Source organism: Bombus fervidus, chromosome 18, assembly GCF_041682495.2.
Source record: "Bombus fervidus isolate BK054 chromosome 18, iyBomFerv1, whole genome shotgun sequence".
Classification (NCBI taxonomy): Eukaryota; Metazoa; Arthropoda; class Insecta; order Hymenoptera; family Apidae; genus Bombus; species Bombus fervidus.
In genome coordinates, this window is record NC_091534.1 from 8,068,878 (window position 1) to 8,086,975 (window position 18,098).

The window sequence follows — 18,098 nt, forward strand, 5'->3', positions numbered from 1 at the left end:
GACGCAATAGGAGCAAACCGAAGGGAGCTAATTCAGCGAAATAGATAACAACAAGAGACTACAACTTTAACGAAACAATTTATCCACTGTATAAACCTAAAACGCGATTTATTTGTACCGCAAGTTTGTATGTAAATATTACTACTACTATTAACCCGTAAGTTCTTTTTGTAGCAGGTGCTCGAGATGGCTCTGTTTACGAACTTGCCATCGTCGCGTGAACAGAATAAACGAAGTACCACGATATACGAATGAAGAATTACGTCACGCACGTTACAGAAAGAAAACAGAATGGGTCGAACGCTTGCCGAAGAACTGTCCGCGAATAAAACGTAAATAGCAACAGTAGGCAAATTGGGGAGGCGAACGGAACGCGCTATTTCGTACAGAGTGCGGCGAGAATTAGGGGTCAACGTGATACGAGTTGCTAGTAACAGGGATAGGAATGAAACTCAAGAGGTACAGTACACATCAACGCCGTATGAAATAGAGATCGTTGCTTATACATTTTTGCGACGTTGTCAAATAGTTTCTTACTGTTACTCGCAACCCACTTATTATCGAAGCTTGTAACGGGCGAAAGTGCCAAACGCAAGAACAATAGGAATAAAGAAAAATGTTTACGAGCAGCTCGTTCGTTTTTATGACACGTGTACCATTCTTCTGTGTCCACGCAAACGGATAAACGAAGATGCAACGAAGCGTCGTTAACTGGCTGTCGTAACGTAATTTTACGATTCTCGATACGCTTGATCATCGCTGAATTTCCATTCTTTTCTTCCCCGTAAAGGATTTTCTCCGTAAAGAATTCGTTACCCATTACGTTCCTTGAAAATGAAAAAATCATTAATGGTATTCGATGTTACGTGATCTCGTTCGTCGTAACAGCTAACTGGTTAATCAACGCCGAAGCATTCGTTTCTACACGTTCAGTATCTTTGAAAATATTTGATGAAACTCTAATTAACTCATCGCATAGGCATATATACATGGTGGTACGTCAAAAACGTTCTCTGTCGTTTCTGTTAAACGTCGTAACTATCTTTAGCCGCCAGGATGTTATTCGTGACGATTAGAAATATTACGACCGGTCGAAAAAAGAAAAAGTCAATTACTTATATTCGCCAATTATTCAGAAAGGCTTACGTTTTGCAGAGAATCGGCGACGAGGAAATTAATAAGACGATCAACAAGAGAATTAATCGCTTCGGATCCTTTTCAACGGGAAACCTTTCCCCTCTAACGAGAATTCTACGAAATAAACGAACGCTAATCTCCGTTGGAGAAGTTTTACCAGCGTTCTGACACCTTCTTCTTTATTCTTGCCTCTAGCCTGCAAGCCTAGCGTATGGCTGTTGCACGAGACGATACTCATTCACTACGGTAGATACTTTAAATGCATTGCTTTCAGCGGATTATGTAACCGATCGTGCACCGTGCACGCGTATGTCAACGGATTTAGCGATGAAATAAATTAGCCTACGTTACGTGTCATTGATATCCATTCTAGATGTCGTTTATCGATGTAAATCTTCTCGCGAGTGTTGCTCGATTTTTCCTTTAAATTAGCCGACACGTGCATTGGCCGTCGGTAGAATCGAGAGATAAACAGCGACGATATTTGTATAAATTTGTTATATAATACCCAGCACGTTCACAGGGTGTCTCGGCTAGATGGGATCACCTAAACCTCTGATATCTTTTGTCTCGCTGGTCTTACGGCAGTTGCACAAATTTCCACCGACTCTTATGCGGGACCGGATCCCATAGTTTAGCAAGAATACAGCGAATAAAGGATCACGTCGACTGGTATAAACAGATATGCAGAGTTCTATTTAAAAAAATACCGATAACCTTGCAGTTTCCTCGAGAAAAAGAAAATTGAGAGAAGATTCTTTCCTCGTAAGTAGTCCAACTTTGTCCTGAGAAGCTTCCTTATACGATCGTAAACGAGGCAGATATCTTAGGCGATTTCGTTTAATCGAGACAACCGTGTGCAACGATATAGGTAACGCTGCAACGTAGTAGCATTGAATTTTCTATTGACAATACATTCTTGTATAATACGGACAGTATGAATAATGTAGTTTGTAGATAGATCTTTTTGCTGTTCGACTGACAACATATTTATGGAGCTCAAAGTATCGACAAAAAGTACAGTAGTTTATCTCATTGGCAAATGGAAATTTTGCTAGACACAAGATATCCCAAGATTTTTCTGCTAAACGGTGTTAGAATATTTTCTACTTTGAGTATTATATTAATATTTTTTACACAGATATTTTTTCTTTTAATTTAATTATTTAAATGCTTATTTAGTCACTCAGACGATTTAACCTTCTGGATCGTATCGAATCTTTACAATTTTTAAGTAGATAATTTTGTAGTGCTATTTTAATTTCGAAAACACGTTCGCGGTTACATTTGCAAAGAATTTTATTTCGTGCATCGTTATAATATACAAAAATTGTGCACTTTGCCTATCTACAATTATACGTAACACGAAAGGACGTTTGCGTTACGATATTGTACAATATATGCGTAATTCTATCTTTCTACGTCAAATGTATCAAAAAAAAATTAAGATTCTTCGTAATTCTATTATTTTCTTAAAAAATGCACGACCATAAGCCTTCGAGGTTTGACCGAAAACAAAATTTACCCGGCAAACGTTTATACGCGTGAAGAATTAATGGAAAGAATTAGTGGCGTACATTCCCTGAAGTTGTAAGGAACGAGCAAGAAATTTCCAATATAAGAAACATAATGTTCCCTATAGATGTGAAGGTAAAGTCCTGTGATGTGCAAATCCTGTGTTTGTAAAGGCAATCAATATTTACGTACTGTGAAATCGAACGAACACAAACGTCAATTTACTTTTACGCTTTCTCGACGGCAAGTTATTTCGTATATCTCCCTTCGACTTCTTAGCAAAATATTTATTATTTCTGTTCATCGGATACTTTCATCAGGCCCATACAATCGTACGAGTGCGTCGCTGCTATAATACTGTACTATAATACGCTACTATAATATGCTCGAATGGAAAACTCTGGGACACCCCGTACGTGTAAGATTAATATCCCACACGAATCTATTTTAAAAGCGAAAAATATCGTTACATATGTAAGCATATTTGTATTTCGATTTTACTTCTTAATACGAGCTTCTGACAAATGGAACTACCGTAATGAATTCCACTCGGCTATCTGCAAGATACTTGTTGTACGTTGTACATGTACCTTACTAACGAACTGAATAAAGTCGCTGACAAATGTAACGAGATAACACCTGACTGCGTTGAAAGGATAAGGAAATCAATGGCAAGGTGGTCGCGATCCTATATCAAAATGCAAAGTCATTTTCAAAGCAAAGCTACTTCCTGGCCTCTTTACGCCACCTCTTGCGTATAAAGATACGCAACTTGCCTTTTTCCCTTTTCCCTCTTCTTTTTCCACGCGCGTACTTAATGATTGCGTTTATTTGCCGAAGAAATAGGAATTAGCAAACGCGTACCGGCGATCGAACGAATGCAAGTTAATACGCGATATAAACAGATTTGTATTTTGAGCAATATTCTTATATTTCAGGACGTAAATCGTACATACAAAGTGTAGGCTAACGTACGACGACTCGAAGCCGAGAAGTTGACTCGGATAAGGAGCGCGCGTTAAAGGAAACGTTTATACAATATTTCTGACATAGTATTAAAACGAATCTATTTCTACGTCATAAATTCTGATTATATTTTGCATTAATCGGCTACTTTTCTACATACATTCTACTTATGTAAATGTACGAATATATCGATATATTCTTACGAGTTGGCTACAGGCAAACTTGGTACCATTATGTAATGCAATATTTACGAAGGAACTCGATGCTTACCATTTACTATTCACAAAGTATTTCGGTTACTAGGAATTCGATCGATCACAATCGCTATCGACGACAGACGTAATTTAAACGACAGTTCGATCGAATATAGGCAATGCTACGAAAGAAGCAGATACATTTCTCAATAATAATTTACGAGTATAATCCATTTGGAAGCTTAGAAAACTAGATACATGAGATTTCTCCGAATTGGCAGTAAGCGTGAAGCGTGCTAACTAGATGTTTGTGTACTTCTTTCTACGTGAAAGGAAAGTGAACCACTTATAATAAAATACGATCCTGTGTCAGGCTCGCAAATGATAAAATATCCTTAAATCCGTTGAAAGTAAAAAATTTATGGATATATCGATCAACGCGTTTTAACTTACTCGTGTCTAACTCGTACCTTACCGAAAAGGATCTAAAGACAGATATATATATAATGTCTCTTTCTCGTATTTCTTTCACCTAAATAATACGGAAAATAAAATACCGTACGATACCAGAAACGACAAAGGACAGCATTCGAAAGGAAGATACAAGGACAACAGTGAATTCCTCGTACAAACCCAAATACAAAGACCTGAAAGAGCTGAGAACGTTGAATACCGTGCACGTACGAAATAAACCTTCGAATTAGAATCGAAAGAACCCTAACGCAGATAAGATTGGCAGGAAGAAAACAATGGAAAGTCAACGGGCTAAAATATCACGATATATAAACGAAGAAGGACTATGCCAAACGTGTGACAGGATAAAACCAGAATCAGTGGGACGCGTACCAAAAATAAAAGTACCCGATACACAGGGAACTTGGATGAAAAATGCACGCAGGCAGAAACAACAGGCAAATTGCAAAGACGAACATCGAGAAGGATTTTGTAAGGAGCTCGTTTGGGACCATGCGATGTTAATTACTAGTAATAATAACGATAATGGGAAATAACATTTAAAATTTAGCTTATAACGTTAGAGGGAAAGGAAGTACAAAATCATGATGCAGCGTTGCGACACAAACGTTCTGTATCTTTACTTAGAAAGGAGTTGCTGTGCACTGTCTAGAATTGCATTCAACTATCTTTCTTCTAGTTTTCTAAGGATTGGGTTACTTGTACAAAATGTGCATGTTCGTGAAATGTTGGTGGAAAGTTAGACGTGAAAGGAAGGATTTGAGAAGATTAGCCTGCAAAGTGCACTCATGTGTATCGCACAGAACGTTTCAGATATTCTATATATTCTTTATTACTCCATCTACTGAACATCAATTTATCGATTTGTTATTAAACCGTTGGTGTTTCTGCTTTGAAAATATAGTAAAATATGCAAATCCATAAACCTTGGATATTTATGCAATTTCATACTTCTAGGAAGCCAACTATGAAAATGGAGTCTACGTAATCTGTATCAGCCACTAACTAGCATAATAAATATTTTACTTCCAATACATTAGATATCTCTGAACATTGTGTGCATTATATGTCTTTATGCATATTTAGATTTCCAGTAAGTTCATAGACATCCACAATCTGTGAATAAAATATGCGCAGGGGCATATGCAGAATACGTTTATAGTTTGGGTTACGGTAATCTACGATTGTGATTTAAGTCGCAATCAACTGACTATTTATCGATTGCATATAATTAATCCGTAATCTTTATCAACTAAAACTTTGAATTTCGCGTGAACATGTCTTAATCAGCTGCCTTATTCAACTCCGGTTCGTTTCCGATCATTTGACTTATTAATTTATTCTATCGAAGATTTTCCACCTTGAGATTACAGGTCGGTTAGAATCGTTCGTGGCGTGAGAAGAAAACGCGACAGAGAAGCGTCTGTCATATGGGCGAAACAATCGCCTGCAATTCACTATATAGCGCGAAACCGGTTCTACGATATTAGCGAAACAAATAAAGAAAGAGAAGCGTGATTTACCTGCCGACAGTTCCAAGACTCCCCTTCTTCTTGTCAGGAAGACAATAGTCCGGGCTTTTCGTGGTGTACAACAGATTATCGTGATGATATAGAGGCGGTAGCCTGCCTCCTGACCTCGGCCGAACTTCCGCCGCAGTTGCGTATCTCCGAAGCAATCGACTTCCTGCGGCTGCTGGCCCCGAAGAACCAAGACCTCTCCAACAGGTACGCACGCTGCACGAGCCGGAAACTCCGTGACATTTGCATTCCAGGGTCAAGGATTGTTCCACTGCCTTGTAACGATTAAATACACAGAGATCGCACGTGAATTCTCTCAACTTATGTATTGCTTGTATTTTATTTGAAGCGTACGAACGAATAATTGAAATTCCTCAGTGAGGCTCGGAGTTCATTCGAAGAGAGGAGACACAGCTAATTGATATGGCAAATTGCTCGATCCAAGTATTTGCTTTTCACGGGAAAGTTTATATTAGCGCGGAAAGATGTTGCGTCTTTTTGGACAAGATCCAACAGCTCGCTTATTAACGCGTTAATACGGTAATTTAGTTTGCCGTGTATCGGCTTTTCCTTTCTTTTTCGATCTGTTCTCGTTTCTCATATTTTGATCCAAAGTACAGCTTCTACGTTTCTAATTATGCTCTGAAATATATGAATTTGCGTAAAAATCCTCAGTCTAGTAATTACCACGTATTTCTAAAACCGGAAAAGCTACACAAATGAAACGTATAATGACGAAATGATTATCAGCGTGGATGCGAAACGAATCCAAATCCTCCGTCTTCCTCCTGTTCGTCGCTTTAAATTAATACGATTATTTCAATTACCCTTCGACCCGCCCGGTTGTTGTGCATGTTAACAGCGTGCATAAACTTCGCGGTTGCACCTGTGCCAGGAGGAGTGGCGCCTTGGAGAAATCTCTTGGCCATCCTGGACGCGGATCTAACGTCGTCGCCGCAGCCACCCCATTTGAACGAGTTCTTGGCAGAAAGTGTGCCGAACGAGAGCGACGTGGCGGTGAAGGACGAAGGTGAAATCAAGGCGGACGGTGACGGTGGCTCTCTTCGTGGTGGAGTGGCGCAGGAACAAGCCGCTAGACTGCCCAGGGCGCATCCTCTCGCTAGCCTCCAAACTGCAGCTGCAGCCGACATAGCGTACACGAACGCTTGTTCTCTGGTTCCTGTTACGACAGATCGCAAAATATGTCTCTTGCATTTAAGAGTTCTCTCTTCTTTTCTTCCGCGGACAATTCTACAGGCCCTTTGGCTTTGATTCTATCTGACTTAATTTTCTAGTTACTCTGTCATCTCGTTGTAAGATCTTAAACGGAGCAAGGTTTGATATAATTTTTCGTTAAGCGTAGCCCAATACTTACGACAGTGTACCTTTCCAACAAGTATAACGAATAAATTAAAACGACTCGATATCCTGATTCGTTGCTTGCATCCTCGTCGCAAACAAAACCTTGCCCAAGCCTGTCCGAGCTAATGAAATTCGTTATAAACTCTCGATAAATCCGGACTTACAGAGAAAAAAGGGAACGAAAGAAGAAGAAAGCTGAATGAAAACGTAGCAAGCCGCCGAACGTTCTCTCTTGCAACGGGCATTGTTCGGTTTGTCCATTGGCAAATTTGCTTAACAAGCTCGCGTTTAATTCTATTTTCGTTACATAAGAAGCTTTGCCGAGGCTGCTGCTAAGAGCAAAGATCTTCCGATGAATTGGGTCGAAGGTCGAAGCGACGACGTTGCGATTTTCTAATAAGAAATCTCCGAGGCGGGCAATTAACGTGGCAAGAAGTAGAGTCTCTCGAACGACCCCGAATAAAGTCGGTAATGGTACGGTCCGTGGTGCCTTTAGAGGTCGCCATTCACGGTCTCTCCTCCAGCCGGTTTGAAATAATTGAAGGAAAGCTGATTAGCATAGCGGCAGCGAAAGGGCGGCTTTTCCGCTCCTCCGATACGTATCGAGCAACCGTGTGTTTTTCATCGTCACTGCGAACCTCACGGGCCGAAGCTTCTCGGTTTTCTCATTAATGAAGGATCGCTTCTCTTGCCCCGAGGGGAACACTTTTATTTACAATATATAATTATCGTCAAACGGCCAACAGTTAATCCGACATTCGCTGGCAACCGCTGCCAGAAAGGAAGGAAGCAGCAGCTTTGATAATGACCACTAATTGAGCCGCTTCTTCGAGGCCTTCCTTCCTATTTAACCTGATACGCTTCGCGGGATATACGATCCTCGTTTTCAGGCTCGTTTGACGTTTCTAGCAATAATTTTTCGTTCTACCGGGGCCCTCGAGAAAGCTTTCGCACAAGAGCACAAAGAATCGTCTTGTTCGAGGGCGTCTAATCCTAATTTATTCTCCTCTTCCGTTTAGAAACATCGATCGTTCAGTGGAGCCTGAGCTTTTCTAATCCGATGAAGCTACGCTTTCGAATCGAACCGTGCTTAAGAAGTTTGTCAAATTGTTGTACTGGTGTCTTTGCTCGAGAGAAGCAAATGATTACTCGAAGGCTGATTAGAAGTGTGGCTTCTAGCTCTAACCGCGTTAGCTTCGTTGAACGAGAGAGGAATTTTTCACGAAGCTACGCGAACGAAATAATCGCTCGTTTTACTTGCTTGCTCGAGCGATGAATGTGACGATAACGATACAAGTTGAGTAATTGACGCTTTTCTACTTTAGACTTTTTAGTTTAAATTAATTCCCTTCGTTTCGTTGCTTTTCTAGGAAACTAACGCGACCGTATGAAAGGCAAATGGGGATTATAGAATAAGGATCTTTCGCAGGAATGGACCGACTTTGCGCGGCTCCACTTTCATATTCGTGTAAGTTCATATCTAGGAAGCGATTTCCAAGAACGATAATACGAATAATTTCCAAGTGAAAGAGAAGGATTTAATGTTGGCAACATGTTCGTGTCAACTCGCGAATCTTGTTCACTTTCTCTGATCAGCCAGTTCATGCATTAACGAAACAAATACATTACGACAGCTCGATGTATCGCCTCGAACCGTATCGAATCGTCGTCGTGATTTACCTACGCCTCTGACAGAATTTAGTATGCTAAATATTACAGTCAATCAGATATATATAGTCATATACGTAATCGAAGGATTTTCGATTAAATTCCTCCTGGAACCCAATAAGTTATAGGACATGGATATTTCCACGGAAATAAAGAGACACGTTGTTTGCCATATCGTGCCATGTTACGTAACTTTATCTTGTTTGATCTAAAACGTAGAAAACTTCTATGCCTTAAAATTCGATAGAGTATTTATTTATCGCATCTAGAAATTTTTCTACGTTTTCTAAGATGAAGCGAAATTTATGGGAAAGTAAACATTAAGCAAACACGTAAGAGGGTATCGTGCTTCGCAAGCATGTACGTCGTGAATTCCGGTTTTTCGCTCGTTATTACGTTCGTGATCTTGAGCGATCTTAGACGACCATAGTTACGATCTTCTTCGAAACGGCTACGATCGTCCGTGTTCAGAAGTACACGGTTCCGTTGAAAGAAGACGAAGATGGTCTTCGAATCTCCTTCTATCACCATGACCAACGGCTCGTTCGAAATCGAACGACTCTTCCATCGAAGGTTTCTTCTTATCTCAAAACTCGAAGGAGAAGAATTAAGCTTAGCCGATTGTTCAGCCGCCTGAGAAACGCATCCTCGACAATATCATCATCCTCTCTCTTTCAATAATTCCTCTCAATTTTCTCGACGCGTTGTTCCAACCGCATTTCATATTTCAGCGAGCATCTACGACTCGATATCTCTTTTCGCGTCAATGTCTGACGAAATAGAATCTTCGATGAGCCGGGAGGGCAGCTCCGTGACTGGCCTCCGCGGTGTTAAATAAAAGGTGTCGAACATCCGACATAGAACGTACCGGTAAGTAATTCAGGCGTATAATCCGGCGCACGCTCGATGCTGCTGCAATTCCATCTACGATGTCGAAATGCTTGCTGGCATACCGTCGATGTATCCCTGGCCGCTTGCACCAGGCTGGCCATAACGTCCGGCGTCGCTCTGCACGCCCTTGCCTGCTTCCTCTCCAAAAGGCCGGAGCTTTTCGCGCTGGTGCAGGCCTCCCTCGTCCACGTGTAGCCATCTCCGGTACGACCGAGAGCCCTGCAATTAAACGGCCGATGAAACGTCGATGATACGTTTAAACGAAAAGGGCAGCACGAGTGCTCGATGCTCTAAAGCTCTGCTCCCACCGAAGCAACTGCGAGAAACTTTTCGTCGTCCGAGACAACTTTCCAACAACATTCTGTTCGCACGGAAGAAACATAATCCGGGCAACATTTAGGTTTCGTTTTAGGAACGTTTGTTCATTTATGCCCGTCATGTTGCGAATCGAATTTCTCGCGGAATTAAAACTTTCGAAAAGGGAAGCTCCTTTTGGATAAATAGAATTTATTTGCTCGTAAAATGTTCGCGACAAGGATAGAGAACGTATCTGTCGCTCCAAATTGAACGATAGCAGGGAATACGTTGAAGGAACGCGCCGTCGAAAGCAGAGAAGCCGAGGATAATGTATTAGAGTACTCGTCCAACCCCACCTACGTTTACCAAACGTTTCTCTTCAACCTTGCAATACCCATCCACGCCCGAACGATGGTCACTCTCCGCGTTATAGCCTACTCGCCATCCACACACGTGAAAAGGGCTTCACCCTCCATCGTAAATCCGCCTATGCCCAAACAACTCTTACCCTCGCTACGAGTCGACATCCTGAATCGAAGGTCGAAGGTCGAAGGACGAAGAGGTCACGCAGTCAATTTTTCAAAGGACAAAAAGAACGATTAGATGCGACAACTGGTTCCAAACGTATGGAAACACGTGTATCACAGGTCACCTAATTTATTTATTTTATCGCTACTATAAATAGTACCACTGTTATTTTGTATAATTAGTATATCATTGTGATATATATAATAATACGACGAAATAAGACGATGGGATCATCTTTAATATCCACGTGTAAAATAAAGTTTCCCGGAAACATACGCGTGCTCGGACTACCCCTACGTACCGGTCACGTCCGGTAGCGACAGGCTGTGAGGTGACCGAGCGCGACGTTCGAGTGCCCGACTAACGGTTCGCGGGCAATGAAACAGAGCGCGCCGAGTTTAAGGAAAGCAAAGAAAGGTCCGTCGATACCAAAAAATTCTGCGTCGTTGAGTTTTCCTTGGTCATAAAATAGTCATCGATTGCTTCAACCGCGATATTTCTGAAGATTCGACGACTTTACGATGCTGTTGTTGCTTCGCGACAAACGTAATTTTCCTGTCCTGGATGCTCGTCTTACCGCGAGCCTCGCGATCTACTTGGCTTCGCTCGTGCCTCGAGTTTATCCTACGACGAGCATCTCCGCGCGGAAGCGGCGAAGGGATGCAGCGCGTAGGACGCAGCGAGCGAACAAATCTCGAAAATGGAAACTTGAGGTTGAAATTCACGGAACGGAGGTGGTTCTATCGGACGGTGAGTCGTTCGCGCCACGGTTCGAGCAGAGGGCCGTAAATCAGGGGTGAATTTCGAAAATTATAGGGCGTGAAGCTGAAAGGTGGCTTTAAGCGGCGCGGGTGGATACGTGCGCCGCGGCGCAAACCGTACCGAGGATAATTACGGACACCTGAAAGTCGAAATGGCTCGGGCACGGGATACGTCTAGACGTAACAGCCCTGGGAATGGCCGGCTCGCCAACCCCGTGTCAGCAGCCTACCCTCGAAATTACCCTATCAAAAGGCCGTACCTCTAATTCATTATTCCGTCGCCGATCGCGCCCGCTGCTGTCGTTTCCAAGATGCCATTCGCGTTATGTGCTCGTCCCCGTTCATGACGCTCATACACCGGGACAATCGTAAATGCTCGCGTTCCCCATTTCTGCGGGGATTTACGTCCTTCTTGGCTTCGATATCAACCAGGCATCCCCTCCTTCTTCGTCTGCCACGCTCGTTTAACGATCAACTCGCTGCACGAAGCCTCGTTTAGATTAAACAAGTTATACGAATTCGAATTAACGTTATACCGTCTCACGAAAGTAGTCGAACGCTTATCGCGGCAAATCGAGTTTATGCCGGTGTTTATGCAGCGTGTGCCGGCTGACGCGACTCGTTATTTCTCCGCTGTTTGCGACGATGCTGTCCACCTTACTACGAATGACGACGAAATATTCCCAAAATACTTTGTTTTTATAGCGAAACCGAAGTTACTTCGGACCAAGTTTTGTTTCTTCTCTTTTTTTCTTTAGAAGGGGCTAGGTCGGGGTTGTAAGGGACTTTAGGACAAATTCGACGAAGCATATTACTTTGTTTTAACGCCTGATCAAATTTCATTGCGCGATAGCATATTCTACTCTTTCGCAGAAGTTTGAGCGAGTTGTCGTTGTCAAAGTGGCTGGATGTACCAATCCTATATAGAGAAGATCATGTAATATGCATTCTTGAATTCGTCCTACAGTCACCTACAATCTCGTGAAAAATAGTTCTAAGATCTGACAATGTTCTTCGATGTAAGATCTATAGAAACGTTCAGATGGCCAACATCGTTATTGTCGATATTTAAAGTTCTCGACATTGTATCGACGATAATGTTGAGAATCTGAAATATTGGCAACAATATCGAGTCATCTAAACGCTTCTTAAGAATATTCTGAAAACGCGTGTAATTCGCTGAAACGTTAAAACGATAATGTCTAGTGAAATTACTCTTAAAAAGAAAAGAAAAAGGAAAGATGCCGTGTTATATTTGTGCGAGGTTATTTATCGCCTTATGCGAGAGTGACACGCACCACGAATGAAAGGGGACTTTTTTGTCAATGGAAAAAGAAGGAAGCGAATTTATTTCACGCGTCAAGCGCTTCGGAACGGAACCGAGGGACGCATTCCTCACGCATGGCTCATTAAATTCACGCACACTGAAATAAGGACGCGCACGAAAGACCAACCGACCATGTTCGTGCGCTGCTCGCCAAATTGTTTGCCTAATTTTTCATCGTCTCCTCGCAAAAAGATAAGTAATTTCAGTGGCCATTGAACTTTCTCCGATTCTGGTTTCAAGCTACTGGTACAATCGAAATTCATCGGAAATGTATATCAAAAAAAAAAAAACTCGAAAAAATACGATAAATATTTGGTTTAAACCCAAAAGATTCTTTCGTTTTACAAGGAAATAATAGATGCACCACATTTTTTGTTTTAATGCAAACGAAACGTATCTTACGACAGCCAGAGGACGATTAGGTTAAGTTGACTACAAGACGACAGCCAAAAGACGATTAGGTTAAGTTTACTACAAGACGACAGCCAACCGGGCTTGTAGAGGTTAGAAAAAGTTTCTAATAAATAATACTGTATCCAAAGGCACATTCCAAGTACAAATCGAGCGATAAAATATCATATTATATACAAATAAAATTATTATTAAGAATGTCATAGATAATATAACGTATATCATAATTTTGATATGTACAGACATATTGAAAACTTAATTTATCCCTGATTGCAGTTTTATATAATTATTTCGTGATACTCGTATTTCATACTTCTTTTATGTCTCTTTGTTTTGTACGTACCGTTAAAATCATTCTCTTTCTTGCAAAATTGAAAGACAACTGAGACGTAAAAATTAAAGTAGCTGTTCCACATCGGCCTAACCACTTTTCACGCAAAGCTTCAACGTCGTGATACATTTTCTTCGTGTTTTTATTTACGTACTAAAAGTGCATCGCGTTTGGCTGCAGGCTTGGAACAAACTAAAAGAAAGATAAGAAAAATTACAGGCATTGGTGCAACCTAACGGAAACAAATTCAAAGGAAGACAGATTCGGCGTTCAACAAATGACACTTGACAGATTTTCCGTACAATTATGTAAATTGCTCGTCTGAAACATGCTGCTTGATAGGCAGCAATTATTTTAATGCGAGTGTGAGGTTTGCTTTCGATTAGTTTCTTTTTTTTTTTTTTTTTTTTTTTCATTACAAAATATGATTGACAGAACTAAAACAAGCAGCCTGCAACCCTCGTCGATTCTTCGTTCCGTTTAATTACAAATTATAGATATATATGAAATAATTTTTAATTAAAATTTAATTAAATCTCAAGTTGATATACGTATATAAGTTTCATTTGACAGCTAAATAATGACAGCTAATAATTTGGAGAAAAATCAATTGCTTATGCAAATAAAATAAATATTACTTAAACCACTATTTCTCAAATATTTTACTTAAATAACGTTCAAGTTGGAAACTGCTCTAACGTTGGATAAAACGATACATGCAAAAGAAGCATTATTATATTCACTTTGTTAATTTTCTTCTTCTTAAGCATATTCTGGCGTAATAAATCAAACAGCATATTAACAGAACGTTCTAGGACATAAAGGATACGTGCAATTGGCTTTCTCAATTTCGATCATGAAACCTGCGTTGATAAATCATTCGCAGTGGTAAATACTACGACAGAAACTGTCCGATATCCAATTTGCAACGATCGCGCTTAGATTTGTTACGAGTTATTATTCACGTGCGGTGTATATCACGTCGGTAACCATTTCAATTAGCCAATGAACGGATTTTCGAGGCACTTTCAACAATCGCGGCGAGGTCTTGTCTCGCGAGACCACCTAGTACGCAACAAGTCCGACTACTTGTAGAAGGTGTCACGAATGAAGAATATATCGTTTGCCATTCATCTTGTTTCTTCGCAATCACCGAGGTTTATATTGATGTATCTACTTCCTTTAAGAGAGTCGTGTTCGGTTTTACGTTACTTCGCAAAACGTACAGCGTCGTTTATACAATATTCCAACACTCTAAGAAACTTTTTATGCGTACGGGAGAGTCGTACAGCGCCAGCCGAAGCTTGTCCTCGCTTCTACTGTTAGTTAACTACACTACAGGTGGAGAGTTAAATGCATACTGGTATTACTCTTCGATATTACAAGAGTTCTAAGACGTTTACGCTGGTCTTCCCTATGTAGTCTTCAATTATCCAAACATTACAATTATTCGGCTAACGCTATACAAATTCCCACGAATATTACCACCCAATCTCAACATTCTGTTGAACAGCAGCTTAATTTTCTCGAAAACCGACAACGAGCGTATCCAATTATAATAACCAGTTTACCCGCTAAAACGCGAGACGTAAACGCGACGACGTGAGCGAATTCGTGCGAATAATCCGCGTGGAAGGTATGCTACCGGTTCGCTCGTTTCCTCGGAATCGATCGGCAGCCGCGAGCTTTCTCGCAAAATGCCTCCTAAATTATAGAATCCTAAATTAGCCGGGTGAAAGAAGGAAAAAAGAAAAGAACGTACCCATAAATTGGAGGAGATTTGGCCGGCCTCCTATACGCGATCCATTACGTGGAAGAGTGTATATAAGGACAAGCTTATACTCCCGAGGAAGTTCATGGTCGTTCACGGGTGTGTACATTCTTATGAAAATGCGGCGAGCTTCGATAAAACTCCGTGATGTACGTTTCGAAACGACCGAATGGACAAGTACCTCCGATGTCGGATGCAATTTCGAAATTCGTTTTGACTGGTGCAATCGTAAAGTGGCGTTTTTACGGGGCTGATAATAGGTCGGCGCCTACGATTCCCAACCGAGGACCTCTCGTGTGCGGCCACCAGCCCGTTTTCAACCGAAGAGGAAACGAAACTGAAGTAGCCCTCCAGTTCCGTTAATATTACAATTCCGGATGCAGTCATTTTCACTCTTTATAGTTCTTTTATCTACCTCGTTATCTACACTGACTCTCCAAAATATTTGGACATTTATCATAGAAAACATTTGCATTCTACGCTTTATATAGAACATTTTGGAAGGAAGATATTAAGAAATGGCCGTTTATGTAACTCTTTGCGACCGTGAAATTCTTGCACAACGTTTAAGAATATCTCTCGAGCAACACAAAATGTTTAACGCTTATCTGAAGTCTGAAAGTGAATGTTGAGGTTAATTTGTACAATATAATGGATAATTGACTTTCATGATTTCTATGAAATATGCATACTTCTATTAAGTATCTTTCAATTTATATCTGTTTTTAGTACTTGTCTCTTAATATTTGTGTCAAATTTTATAACAGTGCTAGGATGTATCGTATAATGCACATAATATATTCATAAAAGGTGTCTACAGGTATCCAAATACTTTTAAGAGCCTGTCTGTAATCGTTATTCTTCTTACATTACTCCTAATTTGTATTATTTGTATGTAAAGTATTTCAAAATTGTGTACAAACTTAGATGAATTAAGATTAGGTTTTATCAAAGTACAAAACATATATTAGGGTAATGGATACATTATAAAAGCTTGTCATACAAGTTGGAGGGACAGAAAGAAGTTTTATAATTTGAAAAAAAGTTCACGAGAAGTTTATAAAAAATATTCCTATAAAATACTTCAATTTGTTCAAGTTTCACAAAACTATAGTATCTACATAGGAGGAAAAAATAATAATGATGAAAAGAATATTTAGAAACTTCTTGCAATCCCTTCTCAGAGTCATAATATGAATTTAATAGAGTTTACAAACACAATATGTACAAATGAGATAACAAAACATGTTCAAATAGATAACTTGAACATTTTCAAGTAAACATTGTGAAGTATTACACGATAAAGAGATACACAGTAGAAAATTTCAATTTTAAATCTTCATGGTGATTGGATAACATATTTCTGGTTCTGTAGGTTTCAATTATGTTTTATCAACAAGTTATTATATCATAAAAGCCATTAAACTTAAACATCAAGACAGACCTCTAAATTCACAATGAAAATTTTGTAAAATTCTGTACTTTTGCCAGTGGAATACCATAAATGGATTGTTAAAGAATGTCATTGTCGAATCTAAGAGATCGTCTATCTGCAAATTTGACGGCTTTTATCAAACAACGTATTAATAGAAACGCGATTGAGACCCGAAGAACCAGAAATATATTATCTAGTGATCATGCAAATTTGAAATCTGCAATCTCAATTTTGTTTCTCTTTACCGTGTAATACTTTTGAATTTTTCGAGTTTAAATCGTATATCTGCACTTGCTAATTATCCTGTCACTACCTGCTTCGTAAGCTTTTTCCCGCCACGCACAGTTGCCTTCTAACCTAACCTCGCTTTTCTTTCTTATATTTTTCCTACTTACCTCCTGCTTCCTAGTACAGAATCTATCTTTCCGCCTTTCCGCAATCATATTCGCTGTTTTTTGCATCCACTTCTAGCTTGTATTCCCTTTTTTTACCCTATCTATCTCCTTAATTATTCGACATTTATACTTTACTCTATTCACGCACACGACTGTACATACTATACACACTGTACACACTATACCGTTAACATATATATTGTATTAATAAAAACATGATTGAAACCCAACAAAAAATTGTAAACGTGACAAAGCTGAAATTATCTTGTTGTAGTTGAACATGCTAATAATTCGTGTCATTTTACGTATTCAGAGAAATCAAGGTGAAAATACATATATTTGAAATATCGTAATTCTCCATATTCGGTAGCAATCGATAGTATCGATACTTTCATCGATGAACGTCCGTTACGTTTAAGAATTCTTGTGGGAGGATCCGTGCAAAGATATACATTATAGATTTCTAAATTGGTTTTGACATTTAGATCATAAAATACGATGTTTACAAGCTTGATAATAGCCCGGGTTTCCGAGGTTCTTTGAATACTTAAAAACCGATTACCTATAAATTTGTGAGCCCATAACTATTTGATGTCTCAAGGAATTCTGCCGCCATTGGGTAACTTAAATATTAATATTCTTCTATAAATTAATTAATATAGTTGTCCAGGATAATGTTATCTACTTTTAATTATGTAAATACCCATACGTTCTTACTGAAGCTTGTTTTCATAAAATTTACACTTTCGTAGAATATAGTTGCAGTGGACATTGTCGTCTTTCATTACTCAAAGTCTTATGATATAAATCCTAAGAAATTAATATAAATAATTACAAATTGAATTAAGAAATCATGTTTGTTACATGCTTTTCCTAAGAAACTCCTGCATCGTGTTATATTAATACATATATAAATATTATATAAATAAATAAATATATATATATATACAAAGCTCTTACAATTAAGATGGCTGCTTATTCATGCTGTATAATATTTTTTTTTACTAAATATATGTATGCAGCAAATATCTTGTAGTTTTTATATATATTTTTAGATCAGCTGCAAATTGTACCAACACATATAATCATAGCAGATCTGTCCCACTGGAGTGATA

The 18,098-nt window shown here is 39.5% G+C and overlaps 1 protein-coding gene across 6 annotated transcripts in view; it reads right to left on the reverse strand.

Moving 5' to 3' along the window:
* Positions 1–18,098, reverse strand: part of LOC139996661 (protein Wnt-11b-2) — a 30,541-nt gene that overhangs the window by 4,037 nt on the left and 8,406 nt on the right. For 3 of the 6 annotated variants that reach the window (XM_072021186.1, XM_072021185.1, XM_072021184.1), the window contains 3 exons: positions 9,705–9,946; positions 6,634–6,986; positions 5,810–6,081 (listed from right to left, as the gene is read on the reverse strand). In XM_072021186.1, the coding sequence (XP_071877287.1) occupies positions 5,810–6,081; positions 6,634–6,986; positions 9,705–9,946 (867 nt within the window). Of the gene's footprint in view, positions 1–5,809; positions 6,082–6,633; positions 6,987–9,704; positions 9,947–11,573; positions 11,960–13,394; positions 13,513–16,983; positions 17,172–18,098 lie in introns of those variants that run through there. The other 3 variants (XM_072021187.1, XM_072021189.1, XM_072021188.1) reach the window with 3 other exon arrangements.